We start from the raw sequence: 23547 nt of genomic DNA, 5'->3' as shown, positions 1-23547 counted from the left end.
TATAGTCTTCTCTGATACTTGTTATGGAATGTTCTGACTACTATTATTGCATATGACAAGGAAATTTCAATAAATAAAGCAGGTAAGCTTTGTATCTATTCTGAAGCATGTAACCTTACATGTTGTAGAACACATTTTTCCATTACACTTAATAATAGTTTACTCGGTGAGATTAAATTTTATGTTATTAAATATAACCCATTACATTTTTTCTAGGAGCTTAGAAATCAATTGAAACGTTCATAATATCAGGGTTTTACCACAGACATGGGAAACATTTCAAAGTAAGAATGGCACATGAATAATTCAGGGACATGTGTCCTCTAGAAATTGCAAAAACTTATTTATAATCAAACTAATTCTCTAACAGTATTATCATGGAAAATTACAATTTGACATTAGACTATTTTGCATGTAACAGATAATTCACAGTAATTATTAACTTACTATTATATTTGTTGGTTAAAGATCAATCCTTAAATATTTATAATAACAGGTACCAAACATGCAAATGCCTAATTTATAGAATTTATTGCCTCATATGAGTTCGGATGCCCTGACTTTTTTAAGAAAAGCTTTAGAATTTTCTGAACACTCATAGAAGATTGAATGTGAAAAGTGAGATTAAAAGTCATCAAGATTTCTTTTGGTCTTCAAAAATAACCTAATACAGTTTGTCAGATGTTTTTGTCTGTTTTACTTTAAGAGCTCATCTTTCTAGTTATTCTTGAGCTATTTTTATGTATTACTGTTACTATTACTATCTTTTATTCTTGGTTGTTTCCAAAGCATGTGGGTCTTTTCTCTACAAAGACATGTGTTGTGTAGGATAGCCTAGTTGACCTTTAAATAAGAACAAAATACTGAAGTCCTGTCTTGTTTATCTCCTGAGGTATATATTCCTAGTCCTTATTTCTATGTCATAACCCTAATATTTAAAATTTGAGTTCCAAGAGTCATGAAGTCCTAACACCCATCTGACTTAATTGGCTTTTAACTCATTTTGGTCTTTGTGTTATCTATATACCACTGCCCCCTAACACACCCCTTTCTACTCTTTCAGTTGAGAGGATGTTAGTACCTTCTCTTGGGCCTGGTGAGATAATCAGCTGTGGTACAATAACACCACTGACTCAAGCATTGCTCAGATATAAATCTTAGGAGGCTACCTGGAAAGAAATAACCTGAGGTTAGATTAAGGAGAATAGGGGCGCCTGGGTGGCGCAGTCGGTTGAGCGTCCGACTTCAGCCAGGTCACGATCTCGCGGTCCGTGAGTTCGAGCCCCGCGTCGGGCTCTGGGCTGATGGCTCGGAGCCTGGAGCCTGTTTCCGATTCTGTGTCTCCCTCTCTCTCTGCCCCTCCCCCGTTCATGCTGTCTCTCTCTGTCCCAAAAATAAAAAATAAAAAACGTTGAAAAAAAAAAATTAAAAAAAAAAAAAAAAAAAGATTAAGGAGAATAAAGGCCACACCACATCCTCAGTGGACAGTAGAATCCTGTAGCTCCACTTTCCTCCCCAAGCACTTTGGCTCTCAAGAGTCCCAGCAGAAACTGTGTCACCCCCTGGTAAGGGGGATTAAGGGAAGTCATGAGTAAAGGATGAAGCAATAAGAGTAAACATCGCTGGGTCCAAACAAGAACATTTGATTATATTCCTGGCCTCTGCTACTGACATGACATGAACAAGCCTACGATCTCTGAGAGAACCAACTTCCTCACTAAATTAAGAGAACTGAGATTGAGAGGCTTAGATTAGATTAGATTAGCACTTGCTAAAATCCCAGAGCATCTGGTCTTCCAGCAGTTAATAGGCATTCTGGAAATTATAAGCATTCTGAAAATAGGAATTAATATACATTTGGCAAGGGCACCTGGGTAGTTCAGTTGGTTGAGAGTCAGACTCTTGGTTTTAGCTCAGGTCTTGACCTCATGGTATCTGGATTCAAGCCCCCTGTGGGGCTCTCTGCTGATGGCTTGGGGCCTGCTTGGGATCTCTCACCCTGTCTCTCTGCTCCTCCCCCCTCCACACATTCTCTATAAACAAACAAACAAACAAACAAACAGACTTTAAGAAGAAAAGGCATTCTGCAAAAAGAGCTCAAGTAAATATGCAAAAAACTTTGGACTGTACACAGTCAAACAGATCTTGCTGCAAGACCACGCAGCGACATTAAAAAACAAAACAAAACTGTATAGCATTTCTTCAAGTCAACAATGGACAATACTTTCTCTCATTTTAAGCCAGGATGCTGATTATATTAGATCTGTTCATTTAAAAGTGAAGAGCTGTTTTGTTCCTCTTGAAAAGTTTTTCTGTCAGCAGTAGAACAGGTTCTTACACCTGAGAGTTTCTGAAATATAATGATAAGTATAAATTCCCAAAACTTATTCTACTACAAAACTGTTTTTAATAGCTTATCATGATATTGGAACTTAAAGAAGCAGACATCTTGTACCATAGTTCATTATGAAAATGATCCATTCTTCGAACAAAGAGAAAACTATGTTGATGAAATTGGAAAAACAGGAGAGGAGAAGCACTTCTGGAATGTGGGTGTAGGGATCTCCAAAAATCTCCCCTTCTAAAAAGCAATGAGAACACTAGCAAAAATCACCAAAATCAACTTTTCACAACTCTAGAAAGTAACCAAAGGCTTGCAATAATCCATAGAACATTAAATGTTTATTTATTTTTGAAGGAGAGACAGACAGAGTGTGGGTGGGAGGGGCAGAGAGAGAGAGAGAGAGAGAGAGAGAGAGAGAGAGAGACAGAATCTGAAGCAGGCTCCAGGCTCCGAGCTGTGAGCACAGAACTCACAAACTAACTGCAGGATCATGACCTGAGCTAAAGTCAGACGCTCAACTGACTGAGCCACCCAGGTGTCCCTCCATAGAACATTTTTAAAAGAAAAGCAGCTGAATCTCAATAAGAACAGAGAGCTGTGCATAAGAACAGTGATGGGAGTTATGAAAAAAGAAGGCTATGATCTTCTAGAGGGGGCAGAATGGGTTTGGAGCTCCTCCCAAATGTCCCGTATCTAGAGAATTGCCATTATTTGACCTATATAGAAGCTGTCTGCAAAATCCTCATTTGAGTGTTTTTCTTTATTTGCCCTGGATTAGAGTTCACGCAGTGAGAAAGTGAGTCCCTATGACATTTGTCATGAACAATTAGGGGCAATAGTTTTACACAGCAGCTGCCTGAGGCAGTGATAGCAGTTGGGGCAACCAAGGAGTTTACAAAATAAAAATAAAATAATAATAATAATAATAATAATAATAATAATAATAAATCTAGTGGATGAGACGCCCATAACAAGCTTTCAAAAGCTCTGACATATTCCTGAGGATCTAGAAGACAACATGCATGTGTAGTACTATGCACCTGTCCAGGAAAAAAAAAAAAAACCCTGATAAAGCTCTGTCTCTCACCTCTGCTTAACCTAGAAGCTCTACGTAAGCAAAGTTGTGAAGTGTTGCAGTGTCCATAGCCTGCCTCAGTACCCTGTATTAGCTGACTGCTAAGCTGAGTAGAAACTTAAGTAATTGTATACAAAAAAATATATAGACTCTGTAAGATTAGTTCAGAAAAGCCACTAAATAAAAAGTAGTAAGGACAATAACAACAGGGAAAAACAGCAGCAACAAACCCTGTTGGGGGAGGGTCTAACTTCCAGAGTAAGAACTTCCACATTATATTATATTAAGTATCCAGTTTGCAACAAACCAAAAAATTAGTGAGATGCTTTATAAATCATCATATCATACATGACAATAAACATGAAACTGTGGCCCCTAAATAGGAAATAAAAGCAGTCCTGAGAAACTCCCTGCAGAAGCCCAGATGATGGACTTACTCAGCAAAGACTTAACTACTATAAATATATTTGAAGGACTAAAATAAATCATGTTAAATAAAGGAAATTATGAGAATAAATTCTCACCAACTAAAGACTATTAATATAAAGGAAACAAATAGAAATTCTGGATTTAAAATGAAAACAAAAATCACTCCAGGGGCTCAGCAGTTGATTTGAGCTTGCATAAGAAAGAAGCGAAGAACTTATGATAGGTCAATTGAGATCCAGTCTGAGGAACAGAAAAAAAAAAAAAGAAGAAAAATGAACAGTTCCATCAAGTGTACCAAAATACATATAATCAGAGTCCCCAAAGGAGCAATGAGAAAAAACAGTCCGAAAAAATATTTGAAGAAATAATGGCTGAAACCTTCACACATCTGATGAAAATACTAATCTACATATCCAAGAAACAGCAGTAAGATAAAGTCAAAGATATCCATACTAACATATCACTCTACCAAAAAAGAAAGGCCATGGAAGAATCTTGAAAGCAGAGAGAAACAACACAGCATATACAAAGGATCTTCAATTTTGCTGGAGAGCTCATCTTAAGCAGGAGTCAATGTTTAGAACTTTGAGAGTTGTAAATGCCCCAGTTCTTGCATCTATACATGAGAAGATATGAATTCTAATAATGCTGCCCATTTTTTATTGTATCTTTGGGTTCCTAACACTATACATAATTTAAATTTGGACCCAACCACCGACGTACAGACCTGAGATCTTGATTTCTGATGAACACATTTACATTTTTCATCCAAAGCCTAGAACAGATAGACAACTTCTTCCTGTTTTGCACAGCTGGAGAGTACAGGTATTTTGTTTCTGTTTCATACCTGTGGCAGTTCCCCCAGGTGTCAGGCTTTATCTATACAGGCCCCTCATACCAGCTTCCCTGCCTTAGGCAGACCCAGTGCCAAATTTACACTGGCACAGCTATTAAGACCTCAGACTCCAGGGTCTAAAACCTGAATCCATATCTTAGGTCTCAACAAGTCACACTTGCATTAGCACCTCTAACTCTGACTCTTATTTCTTTATTTTGGACATCTCTACTATTTCATTTGTTTGTTTGTTTCTTTTTCTTAGCTTGTTTGTTTGTTTTACCTTAGTTTTTCAGGTTTTAAAAGTTCACAACATAATTAGAAGGTACTGGCTGTGTTGACGATAGCTATTTTATGACTTTATATCCATGTAGATAATGAATCTACCGACTGGATGGCCTGTATCTCAATTTCACTCCACATTTGTTCCATCAAATTTCAGCCTTCTTTCTCCATTCTCACATTTTACATCCAAACTTAACTTACAGATGGGAAAAGTAGCCTAGAGACATAAGGTCTAAAATCTAACAACACTATGGGAACAATTCACAACCCTCTGATTCATTGGACTTTTCATCCAGTAGTTCCCAATCTTTAGAATAATCAAGGTCTGCCTGAGGGGTTTATTAAAAATGCAGAATTCAGAGTCCCTTGCAGAGATTCTGATTCAATATGTCTGAAGTGAAGCCCAGTAATATGAACACCAAACAGTATCCCAGTAGATTCAAATATCTGTGACATGAGTTATTAAAATTTTTTTTAATGTTTATTTTTGAGAGAGAGAGAGAGAGAGAGAGAGAGAGAGAGAGAGAGAGAGAGAGAGAAAGCACAAGCCAGGGAGGGGCAGGGAGAGAGAGGGAGACACAGAATCCGAAGCAGGCTCCAGGCTCCGAGCTGTCAGCACAGAGCCTGACGCGGGGCTTCAACTCATGAACCACAAGATCATGACCTGAGCCAAAGTCAGACGCTCAACCGACTGAGCCACCCAGGAGCCCCTGTGACATGAGTTATTTAGTGACTTCACCCTATAATCTGAGAGATTAAAAACAAACAGACTTCTAACATGAGGTTTTTTAAATTGTGATTTATAACTTAAAAAAAAAAGCAGAATAAAAAAATCTAATTAAGGTTTCTGTTTATCTTATTTACAATAGAAGTTTTTAAAGCTTCCCATTTAATTATTCAAGACATCTTTTCCTAAAAGGTGTTCTTTTATAAAACTTATTTGAGCTGTCTTATTTTTAAATGATGCAATAGGAAATATGCACTGCTACAAAGATCCTGACATTATTTGGAAACTTTCTGCCATGATAATTTTGTCTCAGGAGAAATGAGAAAATGCTATAAAACTACCTAGGTATAATTTATAGAAAGCTGAGTCAAGAAACAGGTGTTACTTTTGGAATGATGAATCTTGTCCTTTTCCTCACTCATAAATTTCTAATACACGAGCCTCTAGACTCTAAATCAGATATTGGGTTCACATGTATTCATGTCATTAATTCTCTCTCACTGAGGAAATCAAGAGGTAGATACATTACCTTGCCAGCTCTTTCACAAACCAAACGCGTTGAGTACAAGTACCAGTGGAGACGCTAGTGCCTCAGTGGCTTCATCTCACACTTGTCCCCGCACCTGAATGTTGGATGCTGCTCTTGAAAAGTATTTGCATCTCTGTGCTCGGAGCTTGGCTACAATGCTAGCTAGCATTCCACTTCCAGATGGCTCTTATTACTACCTAATTATTTTTAAACCCTGATTTTATTTCAAACAATTTACCATTGTCAAGGGTCACCTCCAAGTACAACATTGCTGAAATCAAATATTTTTGGTGCTAGGTCTATGGTTAGGAGAGTTCAGGAATGGCTTTTTTAAGAGTGATTGATAGACCATATGGCAAAAGCCATGGCTAAACTATAAATCCAATATTAAAATTTAAAAAGCTATAAATAATGCTTATTGCAAGTATTCAGTCACAATTATTATTTATTTTATTTGTTTAAATTTCCAACTGTCTTGATAAATGAATTAGAAAGTATCAAAGAAATATATTCACTCATTCATTCATCCTTCTGATAGTTATTGAGTTCTTATTATGTACCTCAATGTGGTAAAGAAAATAGATTCCTTCTCTCAAAGACTTCGCATCCAAGTGGAAGAGGAAATTATTGCAACTTACCAAAATCATGTGAAACTATATGCAGAAAGTCAATATGATTAGATGACAAGAGTTAAAGACAATTTGGGGGATTTTTATCTCCTTTGCATTATTAAGCTATTTTTTAGACTTAATATTGATTGGAGATACATGGATTTAAGGACAAAAAATAAGTCTAAATTTGCACATGGATTAAATAGACTCTTTTGATCAGCTGTGTTCTTTTAAGTTCCAGCTCATTGTAAGCTATCGTCCGCTCATAAAATTAACACACTGTGATCCTGCAAGGATGTTGTTCACCTTGACTTCCTCACTTCGGGCACCTGTGTGTTGACTCTAACAGAGCAAAATTATATATACTGTCTTTATACAACACACACTACCATGAAAGGCTTTTTTTAAACACAAAACTTATTAAGGCCTCAAGAGGATATGGTGAAAATGATCACCAAAGTGATCCAAAGTGTAGAATGAGAGTTTATGTACATTTGAGTGAGTGGAGAGTAGACAGGGAGTATAACTGGGTTTGCATTTATTTGCATAAAAGTTTGGGACCACTGTTAATGCTTTCCTACATGGGGGTATTCTCCTCTTTGCATCTCATGCTGCTTTTATCCTAGATCATTTCACTTAGGATCCCTTGCATTGAAGATCTTTAAAATAGTCTCTTTATTTTTGTATTAGGTTCAAGTACAGCCCACTTTCTGAGTCTCATCAGTTGTTTGTCTGAAGTAGGTGTACAGATTCCAATAGAATCTGTAAAATGTCACTGTGTTATTCACTGTGTTTCTGAATGTGCCAGCTGAGTGACACTTCTACTGTATGCCTGTTCTCACCTGAGCACTCTGCTCTTAATCCCTCTCCTGGATGCGTTTCCTCTGGCCACATAAGCTTACAGCTACAGAAGTGGGATAAGAATTTTTTTAAGGCCTTTTAACCCAGAAGAGTAATTTTCTAGATCCCCCTGGGTACAGGATTATAATGTTAGCCATGTAACATATTGGTCTTTCTGGTAGCTATGGCATAGGGGAATTGTTAATGAATCACTTCATACCAATTATCATGAGAGCTATGTTATCAATTACAGTTTTTATTCCACCCTGCAGGCTATCGTTGATTTAAAAAAGTAAATTTGGATATGTTATTATTTTTAAAGTGATGTTATTTCCATATAGTCCAGACTCCAACCTCTCATCTGGATTGCTGAGCCCATATATCTGACAATGTCAGTAAACCCCTGGAAAGCACACACTGAGTCATGCCAAAGTGTAGTAATCCATTTTTTGTTATGATTATAACCTAGTGATTTAAATCAAGAGTTATATATTCTATATGCTTTAAATATTGTGATACTATTATTTGTTTTGCGAACTTAGCAACAGTTTCTCTGTCCATGCACTTATTCATTTAACCAATAATGATAATCTCACATATAATAATGATGAGATGATCCCAACACACTTCAAAATTGTTTGATAATCATAAGTTATCACTGTTATAATTCCACAATATTCAAAGAAGATTGACATCGCAAAACAGACATTCTGTGTTGGTCTTCAGGAAAAACAGTTCACTTCCTTTGAGGTGTTACATACTCTTCCTTGCAGGGTCAGCTTGTAGGACTCTGCACCACAATGAAAACATCACAGAATCAACATTTAACCTGAAGTAGAGCTCATCTTTACATGGTCTCCCTAAACAAGCCTGCATTTTTTGCAGACGTGTAATGTTATGAACAGGAAATGCCTGCCTTGTGGATTTCCTTTAGCTGAAGACAATTTGTCAGTAAACAGCCACGTCTACTCACGTTTATCTTGTTCTGCTTCTACTCCTTCACTTTCTGTGTCACTTGGCAAGATCCACGGCTGATGAACTACTTGTAATTGCTTTAAAGATTCGTCCTGCCAAAGACAAATTTCATTCTGGATTAAACTCTAGATGCATATCATGAATACCAACATGGGTGAACATTTTAGTCTTATGAATTATATGTCCAAAAAAAGAAAGAGAGAGAGAGAGAGAGAGAGAGAGAAGAATTTCCTCACAACAGAGAAGAGTCCTAAGTTTAAATTCATTTTCATGTCAAAGACATGCCATTAACTCTGAACTAGTTTTTTTATATTCCCCTTTTAATAAGATTTAATGTCTTAATAAGAAGAAATATCTAGACTCTGTTCCTTCCTGAATTAATATTTTTATGGAGATCTTGGCAATCATGCTTAGGAATATAACAATGAAATATTCAATATAAAATTGCACAAAATGTGCCTGTTTGGCATCAAAGTTTCAAACCCCTTTTAATGAGAATAAAGATTAGTAGGATTTAGAGAACATTCTCAACTTTACCTTTCAGTGCTACTTATTTCACTGTCTTCTTTCTCTTCTTACTTCCTTATTTTTGTCACTATATTTCCCATAATTCCTTCTTGCTCTATGCTTTCTTTCATTGCCCTCAACCAGACCCTCATCATCTCCCATCCTGACTGCAGTAATCACCATCTATGAGTTTTCTAGGGTCAAGTTTCATACCCTTCCTAATTCTCCCCACCAGTTTCCTGCCAGAGTGGGCTTTTTAAGATGTCATATGAGGTACCTGTTACCTTTCCATAGTCCTACAGTGGTTTCCCAATTCCCAGGATAAAATCTAAACTCAAAAGCCCCTCGTGATCCATCCTGGTCCACCCTCATGTCCTGCCACTTTCATCTCCAGCTCACCTCAGTTAACCCTTGCACTTCAGATAGAGTTAACAGGTAGCTCCTCAATTTTGTCACTGTCTGATATGCCAAGAGGTTTCACTTCCTGCCTAGAATACACTACATTTATTTATCTGTTTCAGACATTGACACTTCTCCCAGGGCTCAGATGTCCTCTCTACTGAAAGTCTTCCTCGGGGAAGACAGAACTACTCCTGTATTCTGCCGTGTGCCTATTGTACCAACATAATAATTACTGCATAGTAATTGTCCTTTCATATCCCCCTCCCTCAAAAATAATCTGGAAGGTCCCTAAGGACATGGATAACTTTGGTCACCTTTTGGTTTCAAATTTATTGAGCCATGAATTAAGAAAAAATTTTCAAACATATTTTGAAATTTTAAGACAAAAGCAATACGACCTGTCGATTTACTCTCTTGATGACTCAAATTCATCCATCATCTCTCCCCTCTTTTAGTAATGTTTTTCTGTAACTTGAGGTATTTTGTTTATTTTGTTCAGACAAATACTATTAAGATAAAAATAAGGGCCCACAACTCCTGAAAGTGGATATCGCTATAAATTAAATTTCCACTTTGCTTACAACAACTCCTGTATGAAAGAAACATCATATCTGCCCTCCCTTGATTATGGCAGTTAACTCTAGAGATGTTGAGTCCCAATCTAGAGTTTCAGAAAGTCAATTTTTCTAGAGTTTGGGAGGGGGGCAGGGGTTTGAATAGGTGAATCAGAGGAGATATTTTAAAGAAGTGAAACTATTCTGATATTATAATGATAAATACAAGACACTAGCATTTGTCAAAACCTATAGAACTTCACACAATAGAGTAAAACTTAGGGTATGCAAATGAAAAAAAATATTGTGGAGTTATTTCTACAGAGTGTATTGCAAGCCCTGGGAGAGGGAATGGGGTAATTGTTGAAACATCAGCAATGTTCTGGTCTCAAGGCTGTCGAATGCAATAGCACTATGAGAACAGACCCCATGATCCCCCAGGAGCCAATCAGGGAACAGACCATTGTAATTGCCTAGCCGTCATTGAAACTGCACATCTTTCCTACATGCTTTCCCATAAACACCAGATGTGTACTTGGTCTATGTCTGGAGGCTCTTTGTGTTTTCCTCCCATGCATTGACACTCTTTGATGTTTATACCTGGCAAACATGAAATAAAGACTATGTACAGTTTGCTGCTGCTGTTATTTCCCTGGCAGAGGCACCTTGCACGTCCGCTTAGTCTGTCTGAGAACTTTCTTCAGTGCGCGGCTACAAAAAATCAATTAGGAGGTTGGAAGATCCCAAGATGGAAAGCAAAACACTAACAAAGCATCTAGATGCATTACAGATGTATGAAATGTAACTGAAGGGGGTGATGGAATAAGGTGCTAACCTAAGTAACTTTGAAAATGAATGGAGTCTGTAAAACCAAAACCAAAAAGAACTGTTCACAAATACTGTATACTAACTGATAAAGTTGTTTTCCACGTACATATAGGTTAACAAATCTGAAGCTACATATATTCTGGAATTGGACAATGAAGCAAATGGATAACAGATGCTGGGAGCCAAATTTCTCACTGTTGAAGTGGGAGTTTATAGAAAGCAAGGCTAGACTGATCCATGTATAATGTATTATTAGAGTTGGAGACGTCAGCATAAACTCATGTTGAGCTCACTACATATACAGAAGGCCAAATATTGAAATATTTATGAATATTGATATATACATGGGTTACTATAGACACATATATCTCCCTACTCTGGCAGCTGAGAGGGCTTAGAAGTGATGACATCCCAATAGCAAAGAACACAGCTAACACCCATATCTTGGTTCCTAATACCATTCTCTAATGAAAGAACCAGAATTCTTGAAGAAATGACTGATTCTAGGACTGAGGCAGGAAAGATACAAGATAAGCCTGAAGCATCTTGTGGTGCCAGAAAGCAAGAAGGTGTTCACACATGTATGCGCGTGCGCACACACGCACACACACACACACACACACACACACACACACACACACAATAATGGGAATATATCAAAGGGATAAAGGAGCCAAGTGAAAAATCTATTAATGGCAGAAGCTAGGACAATTTATACTACAAAATAAATAAGATAGCGTTGGGTTATTATGCAATATAAAACAAATATCTATGAATCCATTCTGACAAAAATAAATGTTTGACTAAATAAATTAATAGGTAAGAATAGATAAATATGGCATGCAAAGGATTTCAAATAATCTATATGGATACTCTGCTCTTAAGGAGGTGGAGAATAACTTCCTAATCTGTAAGCGCATGCTATGGGTAGTGACTTTCTACCAGAGTGCAATATGGAACGGAGGGCCAAAAGACTAACTTTACAGTGGAGAAACCTGACCAACACTATCTAAAGACAAGTGATTAAGGTGAATATCAATAGCAATAATTCATAGTATGTATATACCCTTGATAGGAGGCGATGAAATGGAATTTGACCTCTATGGTTTTCCTTCTCAAACACATCATCTCAGTGTAACCATGAGAAAAATATCACACAAATCTCAACTGAGAAACAATCAACAAAATATATGACCAGTACTCTTTAAAACTCTTACCATCATCAAACACAAGGAAAGTCTGAGAAATTGTCACAACCAAGAAAAGCCTAAAGATATCACTACTAAATGTAATATGATATCTTAGATGGGATCTTGGAATAGAAAAAAGACATTTGAAAAAAACTGAGGGTATTTGAGTAAAGTATGGATTTAGTTACTAATAATGTATCAGTATTGGTTTATTAATTGTGACAAATATATTAATATAAGGTATTAATGACAATTAAAATTGGGTGAGAGGTACATAGGAACCCTCTGAACTACCTTGTCAACAATTCTGTGAACCTAAAACTGCTCTAAAATAAAAAGGTTTATTTAAAAATCAAAATAAGCAAAATAACATTTTTAAGTGATTTTCAATCTTAAAATAAAAGCACCTTTTTTTTTTTTAGTACCAACAACTTGAAAATAGTCTGTTAATCAGATTAAAACTTAAATTCCAGACAGTAGGTCCTAAGAGTTGTCATCAGAAGGAGAATATATTTTTCTTTTTATTGCGTCTATATGAGATGATGGATGTCAACTCAACCTATTGCGGTCATCATTTCATAATATATATAAATCAAGCCATCATGCCGTATGCCTTAAACTTAAACAGGATGCATGTCAATTACTTCTCAATAAAACTGGAAAAAATAAAAACAAAACTTATATTGCTATAATATAAGAGATGGGCTTTGCACCGAAAAGCCCTTGCCTCAGGGTTGAGAGTCACAGTCTTTTACCGTAGTTAATTTAGAACACGTCACTTCTCTTCTTTGGATGGAATGGAGCAGATGAAAGTACTAGATAAGATGACCTCTATTATTTCACGAGTGGTGAATTGCTAGGTCTAGATTCTTTAGACAGCCAGCAGATTGTGAGAGGCACTAGATGAACTAGTGTAAGGAAAGCTGGCAAAGAAAAAAATAAAGACAGTTAATCCTGAAATATACACTTTACGTGTAAATTAGTGTTTATTTTTGGAATTTAACTTATTTTTTGTTCAATTTTCTCAATTATTGGATCCGGTGTTGCAGGGCCATACCTTAAGAAACAGCATAAATGCAAAAAAAAAAAAAAAAAAAAAAAAAAAAAGTCTTGGATTTAAAACTCCATAACAGTATACAGGACAGCAGAAATATAATTTCAGAAATTTTTGTGTAATAGAGAGGGAACTCACATTCCCGCAAATTACCAAAAATAGAACACACAATCTCTGATGTTTAAGAAAGAACTATGAAAAATACCCTTTTGGCTTTGTAAGGTAAAATCAAAATGGCTAAATCTTACTCATTTAAAACACAAAATTTTAAAGTGACCATGAAAAAATATTTTTAGTTAAACAAGCATTTTGGTTATTTACCTTTTGGTCCCAAATACTAAAACCTGCTTTCATAAGAAAAGACATAGCTAATAAGTCAATTGTGTTACTTTTTCCCATAATAGTTCAGAATATTAAGCAATCCTACTGATTGGTTTCCAGATTTAATGGCTTTACTCCTGAAAAGATAATAAACATTCAGTTATCCTTTGTTTATTGTAAATTATATAAACTAAAAATGGAACATTAGCTCAGTAAAACATGTAGTTTGGGAAGAACTCTAAAATGGTAAGTTTTTGGAATCGTAGAGATAGTACAAACATTACTATTAATAGATCATTTAAATGTTTTACTTTGGTTTTCCCTAAAATAGGGTTTAATAATATTAATGCACCTGTTTGCTTTATCCATGTCAACAGGAAATACTACGTATGTTCAAACTAAAACCCATCAGACTTTTTGAGGGGGACAAGAAGCTGAAATCTTGAACATTTCTAAAAACAGGAGCTGATATGTTCTGTGCCAACTTGTTCAACAATTTTTCTAGAGGAATATTAAACTATGTCTCAACCATAGTACAAACTGTTTCATACACCCAAGAGCAAGTTCTGGGGTTGCTTTTAGAAGAAATGCCATTCATCCTTTTTCTAAAACACTTTCACCGTAAGTATGTAAACACCCAGGGACTAGGAGTGCTGAGGAGTGGTGATATGCATCACATGGAAACCGGCTGCCAGCCGTATGTCAGCATATCATTGTATCTGCCAACAGAGGAAGTGCTTTATAAACTTCAGCAGTAGTATTATTCCACATGGATAGCCTATTTTTGGATTCTCTAAATGCAATCAATCAGTGATTTATGTCATCTGTGGTCATGGAAGTTCAGTATGTTTAGAGAAAAAAAAAATGCTCTTTTGCTTAAACTTTCCCCATTGGATACTCCAATCCTGAGACAACTGAATATCCCTCTTCCTTTGGATAAGTATGAAAACAATGCACAAAACATCAGCTTCTATCTTCCAAAAAGGATTAATCGCTTTCATTTTTACTTCTATAACCATAGAATCCACATAAAATAAAAATCCCGGAAGCATGTTGCATGTAAAGTGAAACAAAATTACCCTCCTCTTCAGGTACATTTAATAGACTGCTCTCTCTGACGCAGAATTAATTCTACACTTCCATTGAAACAAATTTCTCCATTTATAACTTACATACGTAAATTAATACAAGCATACCTCATTTTATTGTGCTTCCCAGATATTGTGTTTTTCACAAATGGAAGGTTTGTGGTAAGCCTGTGTGCAACAAGTCTATCAGTGCTGTTTCCCCAACAGCATTTGCTCACTTCATGTCTGTCACATTTTGCTAATTCTCTCAATATTTCAAACTTTTTCATTAATATTTTATTTGTTATGGAGATCTGTGATCAGTGACTATGACTTGCTGAAAGCTCAAGTGATGGTTAGCATTTTTGAGCAATAAAATGTTTTTAAATTAAAGTGTATACTTTTAAAAGACATAATCATATTGCACATTTTATAGACTACAATACAGCGTAAACAAAATTTTTATATGCATTGTGCAAGCAAAAAATTCATTGACCAGCTTTATTGCAATATTTGCTTTACTGTAGTGGTCTGGACCTGAACCCACAATATCACCAAGGTATGGCAGTAAAGTTTGAAAGTACCTTTCTTTTCATATTTGTTAATGAAATGTCTTGTATTCTCAGACTGAGATCCATGATTTTTTAGTAAATTAAACTTTTACAGCCCATTTCTTTTGGGAATTGTAAAAGGTCAATTAAAACCTAAGAAGAGGGAACTAATAAGTTTAGGAAGCTATAAGTTTGAACTCATAGAATTTGGGAAAAGAAAACAGAAAAAAGTAATGATGAAGTTAGAAAAATACGGTGTATTGTGAAAAACATTACAAAATAGATGCAAGGTGCTAAAATAAATTTATGTGACAAACTTGCTATACTACACTGTGCACTGGGATCGCGCTCCATTTTATGTCCTAATTCATGCCATTTGGTGACATTTCTCTGCAAGGAAATTATGGGATAAAATTGTAAGGTTTTGAAATGGACGAGAGATTACTGAGTACAGACAATGGAAAATAAATCATTTTTTCCTAGCATGTCCTTCTAGTTCCTGATTCTGTGGAGGTTCTGAGTCTTTCATGGACTTTTCATGGACATTGTTTATAGAAATTGCCAGTACTGCAAATGATTCTAGCCCATACATTGTATCCATTTGAACGTAATTGGTTGGTACCCTACAGATATTGGTCAGTTTTGCCAGTTTTTCCATCTCTTTATAACTTCAGCATTTCCTATTTGACTGTGTATCTGAGGGTTTAACCGTCCTTTGAACTGGTTGTAACACTTTACTGGTCCCCTTACTAATTAATGAGTTGAGTAAGTCTTTGATATGTGTTCATTTTATACCTGTATGAAAACCAGGATTAAGACTTAAAAAAAAAAAAAAAAACAGAAACATTGTAGCAACGTGGATGGAACTGGAGAGTGTGATGCTAAGTGAAATAAGCCATACAGAGAAAGACAGATACCATATGTTTTCACTCTTATGTGGATCCTGAGAAACTTAACAGAAACCCATGGAGGAGGGGGAAGGAAAAAAAAGAGGCTAGAGAGGGAGGGAGCCAAAGCATAAGAGACTCTTAAAAACTGAGAACAAACTGAGGGTTGATGGGGGGTGGGAGGGAGGGGAGGGTGGGCGATGGGTATTGAAGAGGGCACCTTTTGGGATGAGCACTGGGTGTTGTATGGAAACCAATTTGGCAATAAATTTCATATATTGAAAAAAAAATAAAAAAAATAAAAAACAAAAACAAGTTATCCTTTAACAACAGGTATCAGTTCTAAATGAATGTCAAAGACAAAATAGGGTTTCCTTGAAAAAAATTGTTTCCTCCTTTCTTAAGTGAATGAAACTATGTCACTAAGTAATAATATTGGTTTTTGAAAAGTGAATCCCTGTGCATGATAAAAAGTAAATTGTATCTTATCTATGACAGGATAATGGCATGCACTTTCCACGGAAGTGTAGTTGGAACTTCATGACAGTCGCCATCACGCAATAGTACAACTCGGAGAACAAGACCGGCCAAAATAGGCATGAGAAGTGATTTTAAGATACTGTGTTGCATAGAATCAGCCTCCTTTCCGGTTCAGATCGTAGAGCTGGCAAAACCAACCTCCACAGATTTGGAAAAGGGCCTGCCTGCTCTACATGCTTTTTTTCCTGTCTGACACCCTTAGCAATTGCCAAGCTGCCATTTGACACCTTGAGTTAGTTCACACTCCTGTGTGTGTTGCCTCCGGCCTTCACCAGCTAGCTTCCTGCAGACGTGAGGAGCTGCTCTAAATTGCTCTTTACAAAGTTTCAAAAAATCATTAACTTCAGTCTTTAGTTCTTTATAGCTTCTCACCCATTTAGGTTGACAATACTTTTCTGATGCATATACATTTAAATTAAAAAATCTCTCATGATTAGGGGATTTGTAAGCAGTGTACTATGCTACTTTCCAATTATTCATATGGGAAATGTGATGTTTTATTTTTATTTATTTATTTATTTATTTATTTATTTATTTATTTATATATATATGAAATTTATTGCCAAATTGGTTTCCATACAACACCCAGTGCTCATCCCAACAGGTGCCCTCCTCAATACCCATCGCCCACCCTCCCCTCCCTCCCACCCCCCATCAGCCCTCAGTTTGTTCTCAGCTTTTAAGAGTCTCTTATGTTTGGCTCTCTCCCACTCTAACCTCTTTTTTTTTTTTCCTTCCCCTCCCCCATGGGTTCCTGTTAAGTTTCTCAGGATCCACATAAGAGTGAACACATAGGGGGAATGTGATGTTTTAAACACATTAGCTTTTCTGTAAAAAGTGTGACAATCAAGCTTTGGAAGCAGTTGATTTTGATAAGTTGTTTCAAATTCTATACATTTTTTGAATAACTGTTAGTATTATTTCAAAACTGAAATTTCTGCAACTTGAAATTCTTACTCCTACCTGAGTTACCAAGTGTTTTACAAGTGAAGAACACAAAATTTCTTTAAAAATTTTGACCATAAGAATGATTTTGAGATTAGGAAAAGTAGACTATTTAAAAATATCTCATTTTATATTTGCTCAAAACTACAAATCCTATTCTGGAAAAATAATATATTAAACAACAAAAAATGTTGAATGGAAATTCCATTTTAATTTTGCTTGTAGAAGAGACCATATTGTCTCTTTAGTTCGATTTAGGTCTAAACAATATTGACTTAATGTCATGTGGTTATAATTTTGTCTAATTATAAGACTAAATTTAAAAAAGAGCAGACTTTGATCTGCAAAAAGTTGTCCAAACTTTAACAAGAAATGTTAGATATATTTAAAAATGTAAACACTATGGTTTATTTGAGTTTTAGTGTATACTAAATAAAAGCAAATGTTTGCTAGCCCAGTTTTAACTTCAATGCTTCTAACATTTATAAAAATTGTTCCTTATCGTTTGTGACTCTACTAAGAAGCAGAAAGAGAACAAACGTGAAAAAAGAGTAGATGTGAGAGAAAAAAATTATCATTTTATGGCTCACATTCTCAACATGCTCTCCATGGAGAAGAATTTGAATATATATTTCCTAGAGACCAAATGAATTAATATCTGCAAAAAGAAATGAACTAGTAATAGGTTAAGAGCTCGCTAATTAAGATCATACTTAGATGGGGCACCTGGGTGGCTCAGTCGGTTGAGCATCCGACTTCGGCTCAGGTCATGATCTCACAGTTCGTGAGTTCCAGCCCCGCTCTGTGCTGACAGCTCGGGGCCTAGAGCCTGCTTCAGATTCTGTGTCTTCCTCTCTCTCTGCTCCTCCCCTGCTCACACTCTGTCTCTCTCTCAAAAATAAATGAAAGATTAAAAAAAAATTTTTTTAAAGATCACACTTAGAGTTTTATTGTAAAGAATGATCACATGTTGGTTTAAAAAAGAGCTTAAATCTAAATATCAAACAATATTAGATGAAACCACTATGTCAGAGCACCTGGCTGACAAGTTGGTTCAATGTCCAACTCTTGATTTCAGCTCAGGTGATGATCCCAGGGTCTTAGGATTGAACCCCGCATTGGGTTCTGCACTGAGCATGTAGCCTGCTTGGGATTCTCTCTCTCTTCCTCTGTCCCGCTCCTCTGCTTGCACTCTTTCTCTCTCCCTCTCTCTCTCCCTCTCTAAAAATAAAACAAAAAAAAACAAAACAAAAACAAAACACAAAAAAGCTATGTGATACTGAGCTCCTAAAAAAATGCTTATGGGCATACACATACTTATAAATTCAAACTGAGAATCGGTAACGGATCTCATCAGCTGGGGAGATTTTATAGCCCTAGTCAACCAAAAATATTGTTCTTGAGAGTAAATGAATAAACAAAACTCATAAATGTATTAATAAAATTTTCCTCTTTACCCGTATTATACAAAATTGAAGGGTTTGCATGATGTATGTAGTTACTCTCTAGAAATAACATGGAAAGAACACTTTAGGGCAGTGTTTCTCAAACTCTAGGGTGCTTCGAATCACATGAGGATCTTGTTAGAATACAGATTTTGATTCTTTGGATCTGGTGTGATTTTGCATATCTTACAAGCCCCCAGGTGTTGTCTGTGTTGCTAGTCAGAGGACCACACTGAGAAGCAATGCCCTGCCAGAACCTCCAACAGAATGGCACAAATCCTCAACCTTGTTATCACATTAAGCATTTATAATCGTGTAGAACATGCATGCTTAGATTGCACATACGGATCTTTTTCTCGGATGAGAACTGCACAAATTAAAGTTCCATCATCTTGTATGCGGCCCATTTCCTGTACTGGCACCTCAATTTTCTTCTTCCTCCAACAGCGCTAGACTGGTGCAGGACACATTACAAAGGGTATCAGGCACCCCTCTTGTAGAGGTGGCCCACCATCCCAAGCCCACCAAGTAGGCCACCACCAAGTAGGGAATGCTGAGCCAAGAGCTTTAGCAACCACAGAATCCTAAAGAGAAATTCTACTTGGGTACACACTGAAAATAGTGTCTGCCTCTCTTTGGCAATATTAATGGTTTTAATGTATCCTAGTCAATCTCTGCATCAAATTCATTAAAATTTAAAGTTGGTACTCTAACCCTCCAATTTTTTGCACCATATATTTTGATTTTTCTAACCTGAACCCAGACAACCAACCTGGTCTTTTCCTTTCGTTACCTCTTCTCCAGGTGCCTTTGGCAAAACTTCAATCAGCTCCAAGCTTGCAAACCAGAGATGTTAGGGACTTAAAGGGGTGCTATATACTCTCATTTTCCTCTCTGAGTGGTATTTGGAAGCAAGTGTGAGTTTAAGTATGGGTACACTGTTCTGAGGAAGTTTTGAGTGGCACATTCGGTAGGCCACTCAAACTGGATCTTAAATGGAAGCATGCGCACAAGAATAAAATATTTAGAGATAAAGATATTCTATCTTTCTGAGGAGCAATATTCAAACCAAATATTTGGTACTTCTTTGACATCATCACCAGATTACTTCCCGGTCCCCTTCACCTACAACAGATTCAGATAGCTAATTTAGTGACCACTGTGGTTTGGCTTCAGATCAAGTCTTGTGGATTCTATCCACGGGTTTATCAGCAAGTTCCCAAATACCATTTGTAGACAGTCCAAAGACATGTCCTGTGACACAGAGCATGCTTGGATCTCTCCAAACTAAATCCAGACATCTAAATGGTTTTCCAACAAAAATGTACCATATATCTTATTTGTCAAGACAGCACTTTGCTTAATGGCTTGTACAAGTAATGTCCTTGATGAACATTTATCACAGGAGTGAGCACCAATTTGGGACAGATTGTTCTTTTCATAAGAGCAATGACCATGTCTTATTATTTTGTGCACGTGTTTCTCATTTTTTAGGATATCAACAAATGTTTGTGAGTGAAAATATATGATAGCCCTAGGCCTGTGCAGTTGTACACATCATTTTCAGGATGACTAAATAAGGTATCCCTCTATCAACAAGGAAAAAAACAACATTTTGATGAAATATTATTTATCATCCTGTTTTGGTGGGCATGACCAGTGTGATTGGGTATAGACTGGAAACTGTAGAGCAGATCGAGAAAACCCAAGCGAAATTCGTCCTATATGATAGACTGATTTCAGACTATGTTACAAAGCTAACTTAAAACTCACTTCTTCCAGGTAGTTTTTCAGTGACTGTCCTCCACTGGAGGCTTCTCCCTAGAGGCAAAGAGGAATAGAAGTTGAAAAAGTCAGGGGAAGGAGAAAGAAAGAACAATAGAAGATGAATCATGAAGAGTATTGAAACCTGGGAATAACACCAAATCCTTACTATGCTCCCACCATGCTGATTGGGGTTGTCAGTCTGGTGACTTTCTCCTCGGAAGGAGATCATTTTTTCAAAGCAACAATATTTCTTTTAAGTGGATTTTAAGTCACATAAATGAATAACCACCTGGAATAGCTAACTAAAACTTAGGACAGAATGCTAAATGAGATCCGTAAAATTTTGTTACTAATTTTATAAATATGTTAGTTTAAGAAAAAGGTCACTAATTCTGTATTCTATAAATCTGTATGAAGATCTAACACATGGACTTCAAAATATTTTATGGAGAGAGTATAGCTCATTAACCTGTCTTTTCCCAGTGTTTATATGCAGCCTTTCTTTCTCACCTTGCTTGTACATTATTAGTAAATTCTCCATTATTTGTGCTTTTCACGAGACCTTTATCAGGCACTCGTAATCACTGAGATTTAAATCATAGAAATTTAACATCAAATTAAACATACATCCCAAATCCATCTAAACATTGGTGGTCAAAATTGTCAAACAACTCATTAGTTTGGATAAGTTATATTTTTTATACTACATGGCCAGAGATATTTGGAAATAAATCCTGAGATATCATGAAATGATAAATTCTAGGAAAACATGTGTGTTTAAAGGATAACTAAATACGTGTGAATAAAGCTTACATTTGTTCCTAACTTTTGGAGGACATTCTTTTTGACACTTCAAAGATTCTCCATATATTATCTCATTTAATTGGTTTTCCACTACAACCGGAGGGCAAGACATCCTCTGCGAATCTGATGAATAAAGAAACTAAAGCCTGAGGGGCTCAGGGAAATGCTTAAGTTCAAGTGGCTAGGTATGGGCAAAGCTCTGCTGGGACCAGATTCAACTCTGACATTCCTTTCCCTCACTGAAATGAAAAGTTTAAAACATAAAAAATTAAATGTACCTTATTTTTTAAAACTTGTGATGTATACTCCAAAGCACTTTAAGCGGGTTAAAAAAAAAAAAGAATGTTCATTTCAAAACAAAAATTAAGCTAGAGCGAGTTAAAAAAAAAGAATGCTCATTTCAAAACAAAAGTTAAGCTAGAAATAAAGTATTGGTTTCCTTAAGCGCTTAGAAATCACAGATGTATAATATTTTCCCCCCCAAATCATGGTTTCCACTAGTGAAAAATTAGTATGCTGTAGTTTAACTGTTTCCAAATGCTTCCAAGCTTGTGGGATTTTCAACGGATATGACAGCCAAAGAGATAGGACAGTTATATTTACTTAAGCTAAAATATAAACTATTAGGAAAAATCAAATCCATATAAAACCCCCAAACTGTGAGGAATTTAACTCAAAGCATATGGAGGAGGCTGGAAATTTTCTTCAGATAAACTGCTTTTTCTAGTTGGATTTGCTATACTATCTCCCTTTATTTGGATAATTCGTGGAGAGGGAATACAGCGGGATCTTCCAATTTGGCTCTTCCTCGCCTGGGTTGCCCGGGGTAAGAAGATAGCGAGGCAAACTGCAGTTGGTAAAGATCTGCTTTCTGGAGGGGCCAGCGTTGGAGACCTGCCTGGCCGGCTTCTGAACATCTGAGGGCTAACAGTGAGGCGCTCCAGGGCCGCCCCCGGGCACTCGCTGAAGAGGCTATTTGTTTCCTTGGAGCTAGACTGCAATGGTTTTCCCAATTCATCTGGACACTTGCAGTCTTATGCTAAGACCTGCTAATGACTGAGGGTTTTCTTGATGGTCAGATGTAACCAAAGCACTGTGTAGGCTACAGGGCTTTCTTGAACAGGCTTGCTTCTTCCCACAGTGTCAGGTCCTTTTCAATACCTATACCATAGAAGAGGAGAAACCCACACAACGTCATTCGTTTCTAAGGCCACACAGACTGGAGTTTGGCTGTAGCTACCGTTCATAAATCACTGACATTGGTGGCACTGATGAATGAGGAGCATGAAGTAAAAAGACCACCGGAGGAAAATACAGAGGAAACAAACACTGCATAGAGCATTACAAATCTGGCATAGGGTCGAATGCACAAAACAAAGAGCAAAATGTCAGGATCTCTGATCTTAGGGTCAGAATAGATGGCACCAATCAAGAGGCTTGATTCAATATGTCAGTCTCAGGTTCCCCATTTCTAACCTGGGGCTGTTGAAATGCTGACCTTTCCTCCTTCCCCCCGCTGGGGGCGCTAATGAAATAAAATCCCTTTCAAAGCAGAAAGCTGTCAACTTCAGTCATCCTTTTCTAAATTTAAAAGAACTGGCATTTTAAATATCAAGTCTCTCTAACAATATAATATTTTGATAATCACCCGGAAGTAAGTAAAAATTACCCAAATGCAAAATCGCTTGAAAAACAGAGAAGAAAAGGGATACAAGGCACACAGCGGGGTGCGGAGGAGGGAAAGAGCAGAATACGTGGAAACTATGCCAGACGGAAAGAAAAGAAAAGAAAAGAAAAGAAAAGAAAAGAAAAGAAAAGAAAAGAAAAGAAAAGGAAAGAAAAGAAAAGAGAAGGGAAGAAAAGAGAAAAGAGAAGAGAAGAAAGAAAATGTATTTCCTGAAATGTGGTTTCACTTATCATGAATCTTAATATAACCACACTTGAGATGAAAAATGTTTTAAATGTGAATCATAAAATATATTATAAACTCAGAGAAAGAGAAAATAAAGACTGATATGATTACAGTTTACCATTT

The 23547-nt window shown here is 36.5% G+C and overlaps 1 protein-coding gene across 1 annotated transcript in view; it reads right to left on the bottom strand.

The window, feature by feature from the left end:
- CUNH8orf34 (chromosome unknown C8orf34 homolog) overlaps window positions 1–23547 on the bottom strand; it is a 399583-nt gene that overhangs the window by 20829 nt on the left and 355207 nt on the right. Inside the window, 2 exon segments of the mRNA XM_019453229.2 lie at window positions 8649–8742; window positions 20715–20762. Of these exon segments, the coding sequence (XP_019308774.1) occupies window positions 8649–8742; window positions 20715–20762 (142 nt within the window).

Source organism: Panthera pardus, unplaced genomic scaffold (genome assembly GCF_024362965.1).
Source record: "Panthera pardus isolate Hobbes unplaced genomic scaffold, ASM2436296v1 HiC_scaffold_7, whole genome shotgun sequence".
In the NCBI taxonomy this organism is placed as follows: domain Eukaryota; kingdom Metazoa; phylum Chordata; class Mammalia; order Carnivora; family Felidae; genus Panthera; species Panthera pardus.
This window is presented reverse-complemented; position numbering and strand designations above follow the sequence as displayed.